This window comes from Geospiza fortis, unplaced genomic scaffold (genome assembly GCF_000277835.1).
Source record: "Geospiza fortis unplaced genomic scaffold, GeoFor_1.0 scaffold133, whole genome shotgun sequence".
Classification (NCBI taxonomy): Eukaryota; Metazoa; Chordata; class Aves; order Passeriformes; family Thraupidae; genus Geospiza; species Geospiza fortis.
Window position 1 is genome coordinate 133,109 of NW_005054675.1, and position 18,336 is coordinate 151,444.

At 42.5% G+C, this 18,336-nt stretch overlaps 1 protein-coding gene across 1 annotated transcript in view; it reads left to right on the forward strand.

Moving 5' to 3' along the window:
* Nucleotides 1-6: 6 nt before the first annotated feature.
* LOC102042598 (amine oxidase [flavin-containing] A) overlaps nt 7-18,336 on the forward strand; it is a 35,256-nt gene continuing 16,926 nt past the window's right edge. Inside the window, exons 1-3 of the mRNA XM_014311171.2 lie at nt 7-41; nt 10,156-10,250; nt 11,512-11,649. Coding sequence (XP_014166646.2) covers nt 11,632-11,649 — 18 coding nt within the window. The 5' untranslated portion in view covers nt 7-41; nt 10,156-10,250; nt 11,512-11,631. The remainder of the gene's footprint in view (nt 42-10,155; nt 10,251-11,511; nt 11,650-18,336) is intronic.

An 18,336-nucleotide genomic window follows, 5' to 3' on the forward strand; every position in this document is an offset into this window, starting at 1 on the left:
CCAGAGATACGACGTGGTCGTGATCGGGGCCGGTATCTCAGGTGGGTCCGGGGGGGAACGGCGCGGTCCCCGCCCGCCTGGCCCGGGCATCCCGCCGGGAGCGCCCCCGGAGCGGCGCCAGGCGGTGCGCGGGGCGCGATGGAAGCGCAGGGCCGGGAACCCGGGTGATTCAGGGGCGCTCGGGGAGGGACAGGGGAAATGATCCGTGTCGTGATCTCACAAAGCGCTGCTCCTCGCCTTGGTTCGCTCTTGGTGCGGGTCGGGAGGGAGGCTGGAGGAAAAGTGACCTGGCAGTGCCCGCAGGTGGGGACCAGGCAGGGATACGGGGATGCGCGCTGGGATTGGTGCATCCCGACAAAGGTGGTGGCTTGGCGTGGTTTATTGAGGTTGCCCATGCAGCGGTGGCAGATGTTTTGTTTGGGAAAATGTTGCAGAATAAACATTTGAGAGTATCTCTAGGTTAGGTTCTGCTGCTGTGAGAAGAGCTGCTCTAGAGGCAGCCCGATTCCCAAAGTGCCGTGGAGTCCTCGCACTTCACCAGGCAACACTTCCCAAAATACTCTTCAGATCTACTTTCACACCAGGAACTGCATCATGGCCCCCCCTTATGCTTAAAAAGCCCTGTTAATTAATTATTTTTATGTTACCTACAATGAGAATGTGAGAATGTTGCTGTGTTGGAGAATATTAGTGTTTAGGTTGTCCCTTAGGTTAATTTTGTGTTGGCAGCTTTGGCCAGGTCTCAGTTTTCAGGCAGTCCTTACTTCACTAAAGATTCAGAAAAAGTGAGTTTTGTGACTGTGTGACTTCAGTGATATTACAGCCATTATTGGTGTGGGTAAAGTTAGGTTTTATTGGTGTTGAGGAGGAGTCAGAGGCTTTCTTTCAGTGTAATCTGCAGTGAATTCATGCATAAAATAGCAAATTGTTTTCGTAGTTATGTTATTTCATCTACTAAAATAACAGTAATTGGTTAAATAATTATTTGTGAATATGTAAATAAGCAAATAATCTGTAGCATCACTAAACAGACAGGAAGACTGTGGATCTAGATTTCCTTGCTTTTTAGTTTTACCAGATGTCTGGTAATTTTCCTGCTAGAATGAGACATTTGGTCTTCATCCTTAGGGTTCCTGTAATGCACAGAGTGTCCTTAGGGAATTACCACCCATTCTGTGCGCAGCTGATGGTGACATCCTCTTAATGTGGTTTTTAGAGCTCTGACAAGCTCTTGTTCCCTTCAGGGTGCCTCGTTCCTCCAGGTCCTCAACCTGTTGCAGCGTTTCAGAAAATGCTTTGAGAATTTCTATGTGGTGTCTACCTCACTCGTACAAAAACACTGAGTTACTTTGTAACACCTGTGCCTTGGACCAAAGCCGGGTGTGGGGATTGAAATGGAGCCGAACGGAAAATTTCACGGTGCTCACAGTCCCTGAAAATTTGTCAGTGGCATGAGGAAGACAAATAAACATGTCACAGCACTGCTGGGGTACGGGAACACTTTTCATGCCAATGGAAACCCCATGCCAGTGGCACAGACATTGGTGTCTGCCTGTTAGGAATTAGAGCAGGCATCGTTTAAAGAAAACAGCCATTGAAAAATAGACAATAAATGCCTTATTTAATAATTAATCCATTTTTACTCTACACTGCCATTCATAGCTGGGGGATTAAACTCTGACCAGCCTCTGGTCTGTTTTGCTTTTCTCACAGCTTCTCTGTTACTACCATTCCTGCACCAATATGCCACCACCTTAGTTCTGCAAGAGGTTAGACAGTGCTGCTTTCTGGTCTTTAAAAAAAAAAAAAAAAAAAAAAAAAAAGAGTAATCTGTATCTAGACTTCTGCTTCTGGTGAAATACATAGTAAATCATGCTCCAGTATGGACAGGATTTCCCCTCCATCTCTCTGATTCCAGTGTTGACTTGCTGAAATTGAATTTGCAGTTGACTCATCTGGTGAGGTTTCTGTCTCCTCTCCTTCTGTTGTATTTTAAATACTCGCTGCCTGATGCTTGCAGGAAGGGGTAGGAAACTCTGGGATAAACTAGCTCTTTACTACAAATACATGAAATCTGTATGAGGTATAAGCAAAGTGCTGGTTCTATTAAGTGTGAACTTCCCAGCAGTGGTGCTGTGGCTTTTTAAACTGTATGTCCAGTATTTGTGAAATGAAGCTCAAATCCTGACAGGCAGCTCTGGAGTTGTGTATTCCTCAAAGCAAAGCCTGGTCCTGAGAGGCAGTTCCTGAACAGTGAATTTCTGAACACGTCCTGCTCATCCCTGCTCCTGGCCTCTGCATGCACACCAACCACAATGTGGCCATTCCAGGGACACAGAATCCCCTCTGCCTGTAGGGAGCTGCAGGCTGGGGGTGGAGAGAGCTTCTGCAAAGAGTGATTTGGGAAGAAAAACTGGATTTCTTCTTTTTGGAAGAATCCTCTGCTTGGGTGGCTTCCACCTCTGGGATTTTCCTGCTGTACCCCATGGGACCTCACTCAAACTGTGCAGGCTGCATCAGCAAGTGCCTTTGCACCCTGCAGAGAGGGAGCTGCAGAGGATGGGATGGATTCCTCTTTCCACTTGGGCTTGCATGTTAAAAATGTGGATTGTGGCCAGTAAAAGCCTCAGGCACATGTTTGTGTCACTCTTAATAGATAATGTCCCCTGTAATACAGTTAATATTGATTACAGCATTTTATACCCAAGCATATTAAATAAACTGGTGCCTGAAGTTAAAGACTTTCCCCGTACCCACAGGGAGTTTTTATTTATATGGCTCAAATATTGCTCCCATTTTCTATTTATAGGGTTTTCTGCTGAATTGAAGAGTGCTGTTCTGGATTGACTTTGACATGATTGATTTTACTTGAGTGTGTGTTTGCTGAAACCCAGCAAGCTGATGGCACAAAATGTTGTAAGGAGGGTCTGGGTGCTCAGTCACTCCTCAGGCACTGCTCATTAACAACTGGACAGCATTAAGTGCTCAGAGAGTTTTGACAGAAACCTCAGATATTCAGCTTGTCAGATCTGAGAGCGACTTCTGTGACCTGTAATTTCTCAAAACTTTCTAACTGACCTTATTGGGGCATATTTTCATATGGATAACAAAATGTGCCATGTTGACTCCAAGGTTACCTCCCTGCCAAATTTCACGTTGCTGCTGCAACTTCCAAAATAAGAATTAAAAAAAAGGTCTGATTTTTCAAAATCAAAGAATATGTTTTCCCTAGACATTTAGAAATAGACAGTCAGTTTTGACCAAGATTTTCCAGCAGAAAAGAATCACAAAAAACCACACCCTGAAAAACACACCCTGAAAATTCAAGCTTAAATAGTTCCAAATTTGGAAAAAAAGAAAAAACTAAGCAAAATATGTTAACTTTTTTTCATGGGAATATATTAATGTGCCAGCCTCACCTCATGTGGAAGCCAAGTTTATCAGAAGATTGCATGGAGAATTACTAATGTTTGTCTACATAATGCAAACCAGAGAGGCAGCAAATATAGAGAAGTATGTCCAGAAGCAGAGAAGTCCAAAAAATCTTGTATGCAAACATGGTTTGGAAGAAATTTCAGCACATTGTGTTACAAATATAAAACACAAGAGAAAACCAGTCATAATTGAATCTTCCACTTAATTCCACTTAAGACTATAATTTGCTGGCATGGATAGTTTTTGTTTCCACAGAGAAAGATGTTTGTTTTTATCTAGAAAAGAGGAGATTGCACGGTTCTACAAAATCAAAGCTGAGATTTCCCAGCCATGTGCAGAAACAGCACTGTTTTCTGCTGCACTTATGGAGGATTCCAAGGGCCACAAATCGTAGGAAAAGCTGGGATGTAAAAATAGTAGTGATTAGCCTTTATATAGAAATAAAACATATGATGTATTATTAAGACATTTTTGCTTTTCTCTCTGTGGGAAAGCACTCTGTGTTGGCATCTCCAGCTCCACAGTGTGTGACTGACAGCCTCACCCCTCGAGCTACCTACGCCTTGGCTTTGGGCTCTGAGTGAGAGACTGAATAATGAGCAAATGCAGATTTTCCTCCTTGCCATCCTGGCAGCACAACTTCTGTTGTACACTGCCCTGTTTGTTTTGACAGCACGCCAAGCTGCTGGTGGGTGGTGGTGTCAGATAAACTGTCAAACACACACAGTGGTTGGTGTGAGATAGAATCAGTCTGACCTCTGTAAATCTGGAGTAATTTTCAATAATTTTTTTCCCCTGCTGTTACTTCTGTATTTACCTGGGATTTGACCTATAGGGATGTAATATTTGATTCATAAAATGTATTCTCTGTTTATCACTTTGCATTTGCCCTGTGCTGGGTTCCAGCTACCTGGTTCCTTCCTTCCTTCTTTCTGGATCCAACCAGGAAGCTGATAATGTTGTCATTTCATAGCAGAGATTCCTAAAGACCATTTTTGGGGATGCAGAAATAAATAACAATGTTTCACAGAGCTCTGGGTTCCCACTGTATTCCTAGCAAGCTGACTGTCATTATGACAAAACTTTACAGCAGGAACAAACCTCCCAGAATCCCATACAAAGTGTAATGGATGCTTTATACAATAATTGCAAAAACCAGAAGTACCAATTTCCATTTGCCTCCTTCTTCATAATGTGTTCTGCTGGTTTGCTATTGAAATCTTATGAGTGCTGTTTTCCTCAACAAGCAAAAGAAATAGCCAAGTAGTTAGGACAGATCCCTAAAAATACCCTAACATAACAAAACCAGACATGGGACAGGCATTAGGTCTTTTCTGAGAATATCAGCACTGATGTTATTGGTATTTGTGGTGATGACAGTGATCATAAATTAGCAGCAACATTTTTTGACATTCTTTTTTAGTTGAAAGTATCCATTCATGTAACAAGAATTTATTCTGCACAACACTAACTAAAAAAATTGTCAATAACTTGTGCTTAATTACCTTGGTTGTTTCCATTACTAGGTGGGATCAGACTGTCATCATTTTAATATGTAATTGGAGGAGAGATGCCTCATTTCCAACCCTGTGGCTTATATTCATTAACTTTTTCTGCCTTTGTTTTGGGGAAGGGCATTACTTTGGGGAAGGAAAGTTTACTGCAAGAAGCTCTGGACATGAAAAATCCCAGTGGGTGTGTGTGGAGTGATTTCATCCTTGGGATAGAATTCTCTCTTCCTGCCCACTGCATTTCTGGTAACATTGTCCATGAGAAACTGTCTTTGTGCCCTTCAGAACAAGGCTTGCATCTGTAGGAAGCATTTAGACAGTGATGCCATTGAGGCCAGTAAGTGGCTTGGTCTCATTTAGACAATGTACTTTGTAGTAGAAAATATTTATTCTCTTTTGCTTAAGATCTTTGCTGAATCAAGTGGATTTTTTTTCCCTAGAAGGGAAAAATACTGATGAAAAAGAGATTAAATAGATTTACCTGAAAAGGACAAAATACATTAACTCAATCTCTCTTCAGTGCCAAGGATTCTACAAGAAGGGACATGAAAGAAAGTATAGCAAGATAAAACATGGTTTCTGACAAGCAGAAAATTAGTGATGTTATGGTATTAGGCAGCACTGAATTAGAAATCAATGTAGACTTGTGATCCACACTGTGCATTCTTGCTCTTTTGTGGGGATTTAAGATGCTGTTACTGAATTAATAGCATTGTTGGCTTGGGGTCTTTTTATATTTTCAGTCGTAATTTAAAATCTTCAGTGAAAGGAAAATTCTTTCATTCTCAGCTTTCTGTGTGTTATTGCCCATTAGTGGCTTCTCTGGTCAATCTGATGTAACTGAACACATTTTAATTGTGTTTTAAAACTTAAATAAATGCTTTGATGTACACAAAAATTCCAATCAAAGGGTAATCAAGGTTGCAGGAGAAGAATTAAGAGGTTAGGAAGGGAGATTTTACCCTATGGTCATGGCAGAAATGTTTTGCATCTCTCATTGACAGGTTCATTTTTACTTTCCAAAGGGATTTCTAGCTAGAAAAACGAGAGCTGATTTTAAGGTGGTCATTGCCAGGTTTAATCATTCAATTGTGTTTAGAAAAAGTTAGCGTTTCCGTCAATGAAACAGTAAAAATAATCACAGCATTAGAATGCCATTACATTGGAAATTTAATAATGATATATTGCCAATTCTCTTATTTTACTGATGTGTATTAGAAAAATGAGCAAAAAAAGTCTTAAAATTATTTCCCCACTCAAGATCAGAAAAATTCAGGGGTTTTACAGGAAGATTTTCCCCCTTTTTCTGAATTATATCTTGCTAGAACACCACAGTAATGAGTGAATAATTTTTCTCACAATGTGGCTTTCGCATGTTGTGTACAGTAGGGTGGATCAATGAGGATTTTATGGAGGAATGTTCTGTATTTACAGAGCCTAGATTTTGAAAATTATAACTCTGTACTGCTAGTACATACTCTATACTGTTAGTATACCAAAGGATATTCCCAATAAAGTAACTTTTTAAAAACTCTCACTGTTTGTGCTGTAGAAATCATCTCTGCTCATATGCTCTGTATCAACCCCAATATTGAGGCAACTTGGAATTATTCTCATAAATCTACAGCTATAAACACTTCCCTACAAAACAGAGAACCATTTTCCACATTACAGGACTCCTCTGGAATCAAGTTCAAGTCTCTTAAGTCCCAGTGTTGTTCACTACCTGTGGAGTTGAACTTTTCTTTCCTGTGAAGTAGAGATGGGCTTTGTTGTATTGCAAAATTCAATATTGTTCAGTGTCCTTATGTTTCAGTTATGGGGTGTTTCTTGTAGTCTGCAGGTTGACATCAACTCAGCTTAGTTTCTTTTCACTTTTTTTCTTCTTTTTTTTCCCCCTGTATATCCAGTGTTTTGATGCAGTTCAAAGGGCTTTGCTTGTGGTAGCATTATGACAATTTTCTGGCATGAAAGCAGCCACAGTATGATCTGTAGCAGCAGCAATTCTGAGTCTTTAATAGCACTGCAGAATCAGTAGGAGCAGAGCTTTCCTGCCTGGCATCTTCAGAGGAGGGGAGCTGCTTGTGAGATTTCCATAGAAACCCTTGTGGAGGATGTCTGGCCTTGTTTGTTCTCATTTTGCAATAAGTGAATTTCCAGAGCAGAATGAGCTGTGGTTTTGGCAGGCTCCTTCTGCCTTGCTGAGGCAAGTGGTGTATTTCTAATTCATGGAGTTAGGGGATGTCTGGAAGGAGTTTGTCCAGTGATTTGGGATGGTTTGAGTGCAGCTTTATCTCAGGGCTGCACTCAGGGGAGGTGGAGGTGACACAGCCACAGGCTGAGCTGTGACAGGGGTGTCTGCACAGAGTCACAGCAGCAGACACTGCAGTGTTGTCACTGCCTGGTCTGAGCGCTGAGCCCAGTTTGGCCTGGAATAATGTGCCTGTGAGGAATGGTTTGGATTGGAAGGGACCTTAGAGCCCATCTCATTCCACCCCTTGCCCTGGGCAGGGATGCCTCCCACATTGCTCAAAGCCCCATCCAGCCTAGCCTGGAGCACTTCCAGGGATGGGGCATCCACAGCTTCTTCCCTGCTCTTTGAAGTTCATGTTGTCGTCTGGGATGGAGATGATGTAGAGGAAATGGGAGGATAGCTCCATGCAGCCTGAGGGGAGCTGAGCAGGCAGGGATGAGGCAAGGAGCAGGAAGGGAGAAGGTCTCATTCCTTCCTCTTTCATTCTTACCCCATCAATCAATCAATCAATCAATCAATCAATCAATCACTCTCTGGTGTCCAGTCCTGTCCAGGATACTGGAACAGCAACAAAAGTCTTGAAAGCTCAAGAGTTTGAGAACTCTTATGGAGAAGATGAAGGGTAAATGGGCACTCAGTTTAGAGGTTAATCATGTATAAAAAGCACAGAGGCTTCAATGACCTGTGGGGTGCTTCAGATGAACCTGTGGAAGCACCTGGACCTGGTGTACTTGAGTCTGACCAGGATGGAGCTATGGAGGTGGGTCCAACAGACAGAGACAGAGACAGACATGGAGATGCTGTGTGTGGGTGCTGTTCCTAGCCTTCTGTTTTGAAAGAAAATAGTTTCCATGCTTTGAGCAAGTAAATGTGTAGTAGTAATCTTAAATAAACATATTTTGTATTGTTTATACTTGTGAGTCATGCCCTCTCCCAGTTCCCAGTAAGGCATTTCTGTCTCAATTTACTTCTTGCTGTTTCCCAGTTTATGAAACTTCAAAGCCTTTTGCTTTTTTTTTTTGGACCAGTTTCTCAGATGACCATTGGGTTAACAGTAATGAAACTTAACCACCTGTAAGTCTGGAGAACAAGTTCAGTTTAACAGGCAAACAGGTTACAGGACCTCAGTCACATTACAGCACATTCTTGATCCCTTAGCAGCCCTTCTTTTTTTGGATACATCCCATAATTAAGCTGTAATCCAGTAGTGAGTTTAACTTCCAACTCAGTCCAGTGTGACCATTATTCTTCCTAACAACTGTGGCAGAAATAGAGCTGTTGTATGAAATTATGGGCTTAGGCACCAAAGATTTACATTTAATTTTTTTTTCATACCTAGGCCAGATTTCTTTTGGCTTCATGTTCAATTTTTTCAAAGCATGTATATCTACAGTAAACTTTCTTACAAAAGCATTACCCACTCATGTCTCAGTGTCCAGTGGTATTTATACAGAATAGAGAATTCAACCTTTTACTTTATACATGTAGGATATCCACTATGGTATGACAAAACCTGCTGTATCTCTTGAAATCTCATTTTTCTGCATATAAAAAATTATGTATTTGTAAGAAAATATTGCAGTTTGTGTTTTCAACATCATAGATTTGTGTTTTTTATGTTTATGGTGGGGAAGAAGAGAAACCATCACTCAATGGTTAAAGAATTAGCTAGGAAAAAATTATTTCTAGAGTTTCATGGAGGGAAAAAAATATCACTGAAATAAATTAGATCAATTTGTAATATATCCACTCCACAGAAAAATGGCTTACAATTAAAAAAAATAGAATATTAAATAGATTGAAGAATTAAGTATACTTCTGCTCCAGCAGCACTCTGAAGAATATGGTGCAAGGGTGTAAAGTTACTTTTAGATGAGTATGAAAATTATATCTATAATTTCTGCCTATGTAAGACATTTGAACTTCCTCACTTCTGGTTTCCAGTGAATGGTGTCCCACTTTCCATTAAATATTCTATGCACAGGAGTTTATAGTCAATTCTGCATTGCCTTAGAATAAAGGAGTACATGTAACTCTTCCCAGAATAATTCCTCTCCCCTGGTCTTTCCAGACATGCCTTCTTTGTAAGGCTCACAAAAAGTTGATTTTAATCACATTTCAAGGTAGTGTGATAAACATGAGGGTAATATTATTACTCCTGCCTGCAGGATATCTTGGAAGTGCTGATCAATAGGGCTGCCTTTCGTGTACTTAAGGAGGGGAAACAACTCCCAAGAAACAATGCTTCAGTGCCAAATTGACCTGCAGGGCAGTGGCATAATCTGATTTCACCAACTCATGATTGCTTTTTACAATTTCAGCTCCCATCTGTCAGGAGCAGAGAGGTCTCCTGTCCTATTGAATTTTCAGTTGTCTCTAGTGGCTCCATCACAAAGTCCCATAATTAGATGATTTTTGCTGAGACCATAATTCCACTTATAAAGTATCTACATGCAGCCTGTTTGATTGTCATGGTCAAACTCCATTGCTGAAAATGAATCCTGACAGTGAAGCAGACTTTGCTTCTGCATGTGAATGAGGCCAAGGGACAGCAGAGGAGCAGAGCTGATGTGGGAGAGGAGCATTTTTGATGCCACTGCAGCACTGCAAGGCCCCCAAGCTGGGTGCTGCCTTCCCATAGGCTGCACAAATGGAGCGTAGGATGTGTGTCTGTCCCTTAATAATTGAAGTTGTGCTGCTTTTAAAAGGCCAAAATGCCAACCCCAGGTAGGAAACTTCAGTCTGTGAGTGCTGTGAGTGGTTATGAAATACAACTAAGCAGCAGCCACATGATTTCTGTGGTGAGATACCACACAAAGCTCCTAGCTTCTCTCAGGGATTTTTGAAAGCAATCTATTGAAATCTCTGACCTTGAAGCTTTGGTTCAGTTTTTGGCCATGAATGTGTCTGATTGCTGCCACTGGTTTTAATGCACTTTCTCTTTTTTTTTGCCAGGTTTGTCAGCTGCCAAATTGCTGTCTGAGGCTGGGGTCAGCGTGGTGGTCCTTGAGGCCCGGGACAGAGTGGGAGGAAGGACATTCACTATCAGGGTAAGTGCTCCATGAGGTGTGCACTCCCTCTTGTGCTGGTCTGCAATGGGACAGATGTCACTCCTGCTATTTTGACCCAGGGAACTGCAATTATTTTGATCCAGGGAACTACAGCTTCAGCTCAATCCCTCAGAAGGTGACAGAGCAACTAATCCAAAAGCCATCAGTCAGCATGTGTTCACCAAGAAGAATCCCTGCTTGGCCAACCTGACAGCCTTCTAAGGTGCAGTGACTGGCTTAGTGGATGAGGGAAAAATGAATATTGTCTACCTAGTCTTCAATAGTGTGTTGAAAACCATCATCTGGGACCAGGAGTGTCAGAGCATTTCCCCTGTTTTTCCCATCTCCCTTTGCATACTGTAACAGGCATGATAACTTAGAGCTCTATAAGAAGCAGCCTGAGCAGTACTAGACATCATTATGGCTCAGACATATGTTTTAAAATGTCTTAAAATTATCTGAAATAACACTCCTGCTTCTAAAAATGAAATTCATCTTGATTTGCATTAGGAAAAAAAAAGAAAGAAATGAAGAGTCACTTGTGGCACAGGATAATGTAATACAGACATTACCTCTGCTTCCCACCCTGGAACTGAGGGAGGTGTAAATTATGTCAGGTGCCATTGCTGGGGAACCAGAGATAAACAGTGGTGTTCCAGCAGAAATCATTGTGTGTGAAACATGGAGCATAAACACCATCCTTCTGTGACACTGAGAGTGCCAGGCTTAAAATACTCCCTATAAACAGTGCTCAAGAGTGACTGTCTTGGGAGATCAGCCTGCTGTGATAGTGTGCATCCCTGAAACCTTCTGCCTTCTTCCCACTTCCCAAGGGAGGGGGCTGCTGATCTGGGGGGCGCATGGAGCACCTTTCATGGCAGGCATGGCTGGGGGTCCCTGCCCAGACGGCAGCAAGCTGGAGCCAAGAGAAAGGAGAATTATATCCTGGAAAACTGCAGTGCAGGGCTCAGCACCTGCAGCACTAAGTCTAAGCAAATATCTACAGAGACAAAACAAGCCTTGATGCTGGAGGTGGTTTCAGCTGCAGAAATGTTTTGCAATGACAAGAAAAGTAATGTGAATTTCTTGAACAGCTCCAGGGGTGGTGACTCCACCCCCTCCCCGTGCAGTCCATTTCCATGCTCAACAACCTTTTCCATGAACAAATCCATTCAGTCTGGAATAATTCTTTCTGCTTCTAGATGTTTATATTGAGGAGCTCCCTGCACACCTTCTGATTCCTGTATTCTTTTGTTCCCAGAATGATAAAGTGAATTACGTAGATGTTGGTGGATCTTATGTGGGACCAACCCAAAACCGGATTCTGCGACTGGCAAAAGAGCTGGGGGTGGAGAACTATAAAGTGTATATTGAGGGCCACATGTTCCATTACAAAGGGGTAAGTATTGCATATTGAAGATATTGTAAGTATATTGCATTTCCATGCTGAGGTACCCAAAGGTGGCACTGAAACTTGGAAATTACTGAAGTCATCCAAAGGGTTTCATTTAAAACTTACCCTTAGTAATCCAGATAGCACCTGTTTGAAGTGTTGTTATTCTGTTTGAATTTGCTGGGAGTGTGACAAATGGTTCTTATTTTCTTTTTTAAAGTGTTCAAAAAATGCAGCTGACAGCAGCTAAAAAACCTGGGATGCATTTGGCATATTGTCTTTGAACATACCTCCAAAGAAGTTTTGCCTGAAATTCAGGAAATACTTGTTCAGAAATAAAAGCCAAATTTAAATTAAAAAAATAATAGTATTGATGGATAGTATTAAATGAGAATACTGGACAACAGTATTATGGGACCACCCTGGGAGTAGGATAATGTATTTTGCCCACATGACCGGATTCACATGAGATCTTTCCCAGCCCCATAGAGTGGGATTCATCTCACAAATTAGTGTTTGGAAGTTAATCATCCAATCTGAGACTCTGAGCTTCCCTCTCTAGCTAATGGTGCCCCACAAGCCCTTCCCAAGAGTCACCAAAATGCCACCTCTGAGACGTGACATTTGGAGGAGCAGGAGTCCAGGTGGCCACTCTTGAGCAAGTCCTGTTGTGGCTAAAGTGAACAGCAATGAAACCTGTCCTCAGAGCAGATTTCCAGCCCTTGTGCCAGATCTTTACCTCACTGATTTTTTTGCACAGGTCCTACCCAGGACCTGCTGCCAAAACCAGTGCGGGGTGAGAGCAGCAGGGAGAAGGACAAAGAAAGGCCTGAGATTCATAGGTGTGAGATGTGACTGTATCAATAACTCAAAGTATTATTTTAATTTCTTAAAAAATATTCTTTAGTTTTGGCACTTAACAGAGTCTGGCAGAACCAGACTTGAAGCCTGTATGAGTCACAGTTGACATATTTGATACAGACAAGCCATCCTATGTGATGGATCCTTAATTGGTTTCATTTCCATTACCTTTCCATTTTTTGCCTAAGAATTAGAGCAATGTGTTCACACTGCAAAGTTTCACCATCTGGTTCTGCAAGCACTCCTTATTGGGCAGATTGATGCCATGCTCATAAAACAGGCACATCTTAAATAATTGCTCAGCCACTCCATAATGCTAAAAAACTTACTTGTCACCCCCTCATGCAAAATTGATGTAATTCTACAGCAAGAGGGATGGGCTGGTTTGTACCAGCAGAATGTTTGTCCTACTCTAATTTAAGCTCAGGCATGAATATCTCAGCGTCCTAAAAGGCACTTATCTTCTTTATGTTAAATAAAAGGCTCTAATGGGTCACATTACTTTGAGCCCTTAATCCATTTTGACACCAAAGCTGCAGCTTTTTATTGTCCCACATTGCATTATGCACGTCCCTGCTAATGACCATGTAATTTTGTATGTTTTCTTTGAAGTGAAAGCATATTTCTAAGCAAGAGGCAGCATTATGAGCTATTCAGCTGGATCACAGGCTGTGGATCAATTCTGGATTTGGCATCGTGGTCCTGCTGAGCTAATCAGGGTCCCAAGGGAGCTGTAATTGTTGGACCAGGGTGACAGCAAAGGGGCTTTAAGGTATCCCAGATTTAAGCACTGGATGAATAATAATGATGCTTTTCTTCCTGTAGGTCTCATTTCTCCCACAACCTCTTCCCATGAATTGTAGCCCTTTAATTTTCTTTTCCTAAGATTTTCCACAGCTTTTTCTCCTTTCTTTTTCCTTGAGACATTGTGCAGTTGCCATACCCTTTGATTTAGGGATATGTTGTTGAACCCTCTCTTATATCCCACTTCTAGAAGAAGCTTATTAAGCTCCATCTGTGCAGTCCTGGCTGTTGGCTGGGCTGCTCAGTGCCCGGGGCTGTTTTTCCTGCCTCTCTTTTACCTGCCTGCTGCACTCTGTTGCCAGGCTGGATGCTGAGGTGCAGGTAGGGGTTTGTGCTCTCCCAGCTGCAGATGCGCCCCTCACATTCCTTAAAGATGCTCCAGCAACACAAGCACAAATCACACAATACCACACAGTACCAAGTGGCATTTCCTAGATGGCAGAAAGTGTTAGCAAAGAGATTATTTGATATTAAAGGATCATCTCAAACAGAAATTAAATATTAATCTGAAATGTGGATGTTTTCAGCTTCTTGGGTTGATACGCCACGGGCCACCTGCAGACCTTGGAAGGTCTGATTAAATCTTCTCCTCTTGTGTCTCAGCTCTCTGGTGTTTGTCTGGTGGCTGTCCAGGAGTGTAGAGCCAGGGCCAGACAGGAAGGTCTCCTCCCAAGAGCTTTCTCCAAAGCCTGCAAAGCCTTTGTGGTTTTGTCAGAGGGGAGAAGTTTTGAGCAATGACTAAGCACAGCTTTAGATGTGTTTGTGACATCTGTATGTAATCTCCAGCACCCTTGGATTAAGAGATTTTTGATCTTCTCTTTACCTTAACAATCAGTTCAGCTTGGCTTTTTCTGAAGATTTCCAGGATACTGCTTGGATTGAGCTGGGAGAAAGTGGGAAAATTATTTATCCGAGCAGCGGAAGCAGCCAAGAGAAAGTGAAAATCCCCAGAGGGATTTAATGAACTTCTCTTCTGTGACAGGAATTTTTCCCATATCTGTGTGGAAAAATTCCACATACTGCAAGCTTTAATAACCAAGTTGCTTCCTTGGTGCAGGTTTCCTTTGTAGTTACAGTTTCTTTGAAAATCCAAATATGTAACTATTTATTATTATTATTATTATTATTATTATTATTATTATTATTATTATTATTATTATTATTATTATTTGTTTCTTTCCCATCAGTTAGCATGGTAACATGGACTCCTTTAATGTCAGTCAGGAATTTTTTTTTTGTATCCTGTCCTTGTAAAACTGTAACTTAAAAACTTAAGTGTTTCTTATGAGCCCTCTTTCCAGCTAAATTTCTCTGTGGCTACTGTCCCATAGTTCACAAGAATGCTTTTGGACTGAGAAAGGGCAGATGTGCTGGATTCTCCCTTCCCTGAGCTGGCAGACAGCTTTTTGTTTTAACAGAGGTCCTTGAAGCTCTGTTTTCAACTTTTTTAGTAGGAGACCCTAGAAAGGAAAAGCATTGGGCCTCGGTGTGGTATTAACTTTCTCTATAACTGCACTCCTCCAATATCTGGCAGCAGCGCACGCCCCAGGACATATAATATTACCTAATAAAGAATTATGATTTTCAGAGGGGGGAATACTTGATAAAATATGAGGATTTCTATACAGGGCTTCAAATTAGCCCTGTAGTCTCTCCTTCACCCTGCCTTTAGACGAAGAGCTCAGGGTGCAGCAGGTGGGTCTAAGACTCTGCCCATCACCCCAGACTTGCTGTTCAGACAGGGATCAGACAGCCCCAACCCAGCACTGCTCCGAGGGCTAGACCTGCTGGAAGGAAGGATTGTCACCTGAGGGATCACCCCTTGGGGAGCTGCTGCTCTGTGCTGGCCACAGCCCCAGGCAATCACAGCCCCTGCTCTGGGGTGTAGGGGATGCTCCTCCTGTGCTTCCTGATGTGTGCCCTGCCCCTGGCACAGCAGGCAGGAGACAGATTTGCCTTTCTCTTTGTCTGGCAAAATTGTCTGATCCTCTGGCACAATTTGAGACTTGGGGTGGTGTCACAGCTTGGGGTTAATTCCTGTAGTTTTGGCAGCAAGCCCAGCATAGCTCTGGGCAGGGAAGGGACCTTGCAGAGCTCATCTCTCACTGCTTTCTTTCTAACCACTGAGGGATGGTGCTTGAGGGTCTTGTTTTCTTTGGATTGGTGTGGGGTAACTAATCCAAGCAGGCAGCAGGACTCAGATCTGAGGCCTGCAGGAAACCACTTGACATGGCAGGAAATGAAAAAAAAGAGTTAGATAAACTCTGTGGGTCAGTCAGGCAGCCATGTGTTAGCACGGGAGCTAAGCCAGTAGGTTATTTGCTTTTCAGTTAAGAAAACAGTAGTTCTGAAAATAATACATCCAGAACACTATAAACTTGTTTAAAAATGCAATATTGCAAGACCTCCCCTGTTTGCAGTGAGCTCCTCTGTGAAACTTGTAGCCAGAACTCTTCTGCCTAGCAGGGAGACAATATTAAAACCAAATTAATAACTTACCAGCCCAGCTCACTGGGGCTGGATTTACTCCCTGCTGTGGAGATACTTGTGCCAGAGAGAAGGCTGGAGAACTGATGTGTCTGAGGCTGTTGGGAAATGGGAATTTCTTGCCTGGAATTTGCTAGAGTTGGCTTTCCCCTGATCCCATCTCTGATAGGTACAGCCCCACCACACAAGGGTCACTGTGTCTGTGAACTATTTCAGCCTCTCTGAATTCAGTCTTAGCCTCTTCCAGGTCTGTTAGCACTGTTAGATTTTTCCAGCTTTTCTTGCTATTGGGCTCTAGTCTTACTGAAGTTGTGGGTTTTTTGCATGCAGAAGAGAGCAACAAGTAACACAACTTTAGACTTTTTTAGTTATCATTTGGCATTTTATAGTTCTCAGGGGGTAAAACATGTATTCCCATTGATCACCCTGGGCTATGCCATTGACCAGAGATGTTTTAAGCTAAGGATAGGAGAGCTGTTTGCAAGTTACATCACTCTGTACAAGCACAGTCACTCATCAGAAAGACTTTTGGAAAGAGATTTTCACTGAACAGTGAAAAACTGGGAACTTTTTGCTGCTACTCCTGATAGGACACAGGCTTATCTTTTCCCTTTGCCCCCCTACAGTATCAACAGGACAGAAGGGCAGGAATAACTTCTCCTCACCCTGATTTGGGTGGCCTGGCAGCATTGCACCCCATCTCTGCTGAAGGGCAGAATTATTGGGGTTAAAGCTTGTCAAGGAAGGAAAGTGGATAGCACCTGTGTTCCCAACCAGAATAAAAAGACTAGCAATAAATTATTTTTAAGAAGCAGTGTTTGATGATCTTTTAGAAAAGCAAAATGTTGTGCAATAAGAATAAAATGATTAGTACTATCTTGCTGCTTGGTATCAGTATTTCCTAGTTTGATACAGCTTTAGTTTATGACAGTAAAAGCTGTAGGATGCAGTATATCCCTTTGCATGCACTGTTTGGCCCTCTCTTCTGTGGCTGAACACAGTGCTGCAGCCTGGCAGTGAGAAATTGTCCTCAAGGGAAAGGAGGAGCCGGTGTCATTTGGAAGATTCCCTGCTGGGAGTTCACAGGAGCATTTACTCTGCTCTTGCCATGGCAGAAATGCTTTGCATGCAGGTGTGCACCTGGAGAAGGCTGGAGCAGCATCCCCCCTGCCACCTTCCTTCGTGTAAGTCTGAAAAAGAACAAAATAGGCATAGAAGAGAGAAAAAAGTGCGTGGTATGTGGCATTCACATTCTCTGAAAAATCCCTTTGCCCAGGATTTTTCTCCTGGAAAGATGAGAAGCCTCGGAGAAGAGGAAAACAATTCTTATCTCATTTGCTTCTCCTGTGTTGTGCTCATGTGGAATGTGTTTGGAGATTGTTTACCCACAGGTGATTGTTCCATTGCATTCTGCTGTGAGTTGTTTTCACTCATTGGCCAATCAGGGCCAAGCTGTGTCAGGGCTCTGGAAAGAGTCAGGAGTTTTCATTATTATCTTTTTAGCATTCTGTAAGTATCCTTTCTGTATTCTTTAGTATAGTATAGTATTCTTTGATATAATATAGTATTACAAAGTAATAAATTAGCTTTCTGAGAACATGGAGTTAGATGCATCATTCCTGCCTGCCACGGGGATCCCTGCAAATACAATAGTGGTTCACAAGATTGAGATTACATACCCAGGAATCCAGAGGTAACCAACCACTTCCTGGTGACTTGAAAGCACAACATTTGTTGGAAATTAAAAAAAAAAAAAAAAACCAACCAAAAAAAAAACCTTAAAGCATTTAAAAGGTGAATCTCAGGCTGAACTAATTGCTGAGATCACCAGCTGGTGCTTTGCTTGGCCCAGAGAGCAGAAATTGCTGAGTCTGGATGGAACAGGAGAGTGGCTTTGCTGCTGCCCTCTCTGAAGATGGTGAGGAGGAACAGCACAGAGTGCCCTGATGGGCTCCAGAGGAGACAGCACCAGGCAGTGTCAGCCAGGGCTTGCTGTGGTCCCTCACCTACATACATTTGCCTCCCTTACTGTGCCTGTCCTGGGGCTGACAGAAGTTCACCAAAGTGCAGGAATTTCAGTATTTTACTGCTTTTGCCAAGTCTGAAAGCTCACTATGATCTCTGAGTTTTGCTTTGCACCCTTTATCTTTGTTATGATCTTTGCAGGGAAAAATGTTCTGTAGAACATCAGAAACCCAAATGTATTTACACACAAATACACGTTTTTCAGTGGGGAAGATCAATAATAATAAATTCTCTCTCAGCAAGTGTGAGGAGGGTGTGTTTCGCTCCTGCTTTGTGTCTCTGTCCCTGGGTCCCATTTTTTGCATTTGAATCACTGCAGCCTCTCCCTTGGTCTGTGACTCCACCTGCCAGGTGTGATGGGCTGGCACGGGCTCCAGGGCACTGAAAAGCAGGTTGCAAATTGCTTCAGCACCACTGCTCCTGCCTGTCAGGGTCAGAGTGTTCCCTGCATCCTCACACCAACTTCTGACACAGCTGGAAGGGCAGAGGACAGAGAGGTCTGATGAGAAATTCATC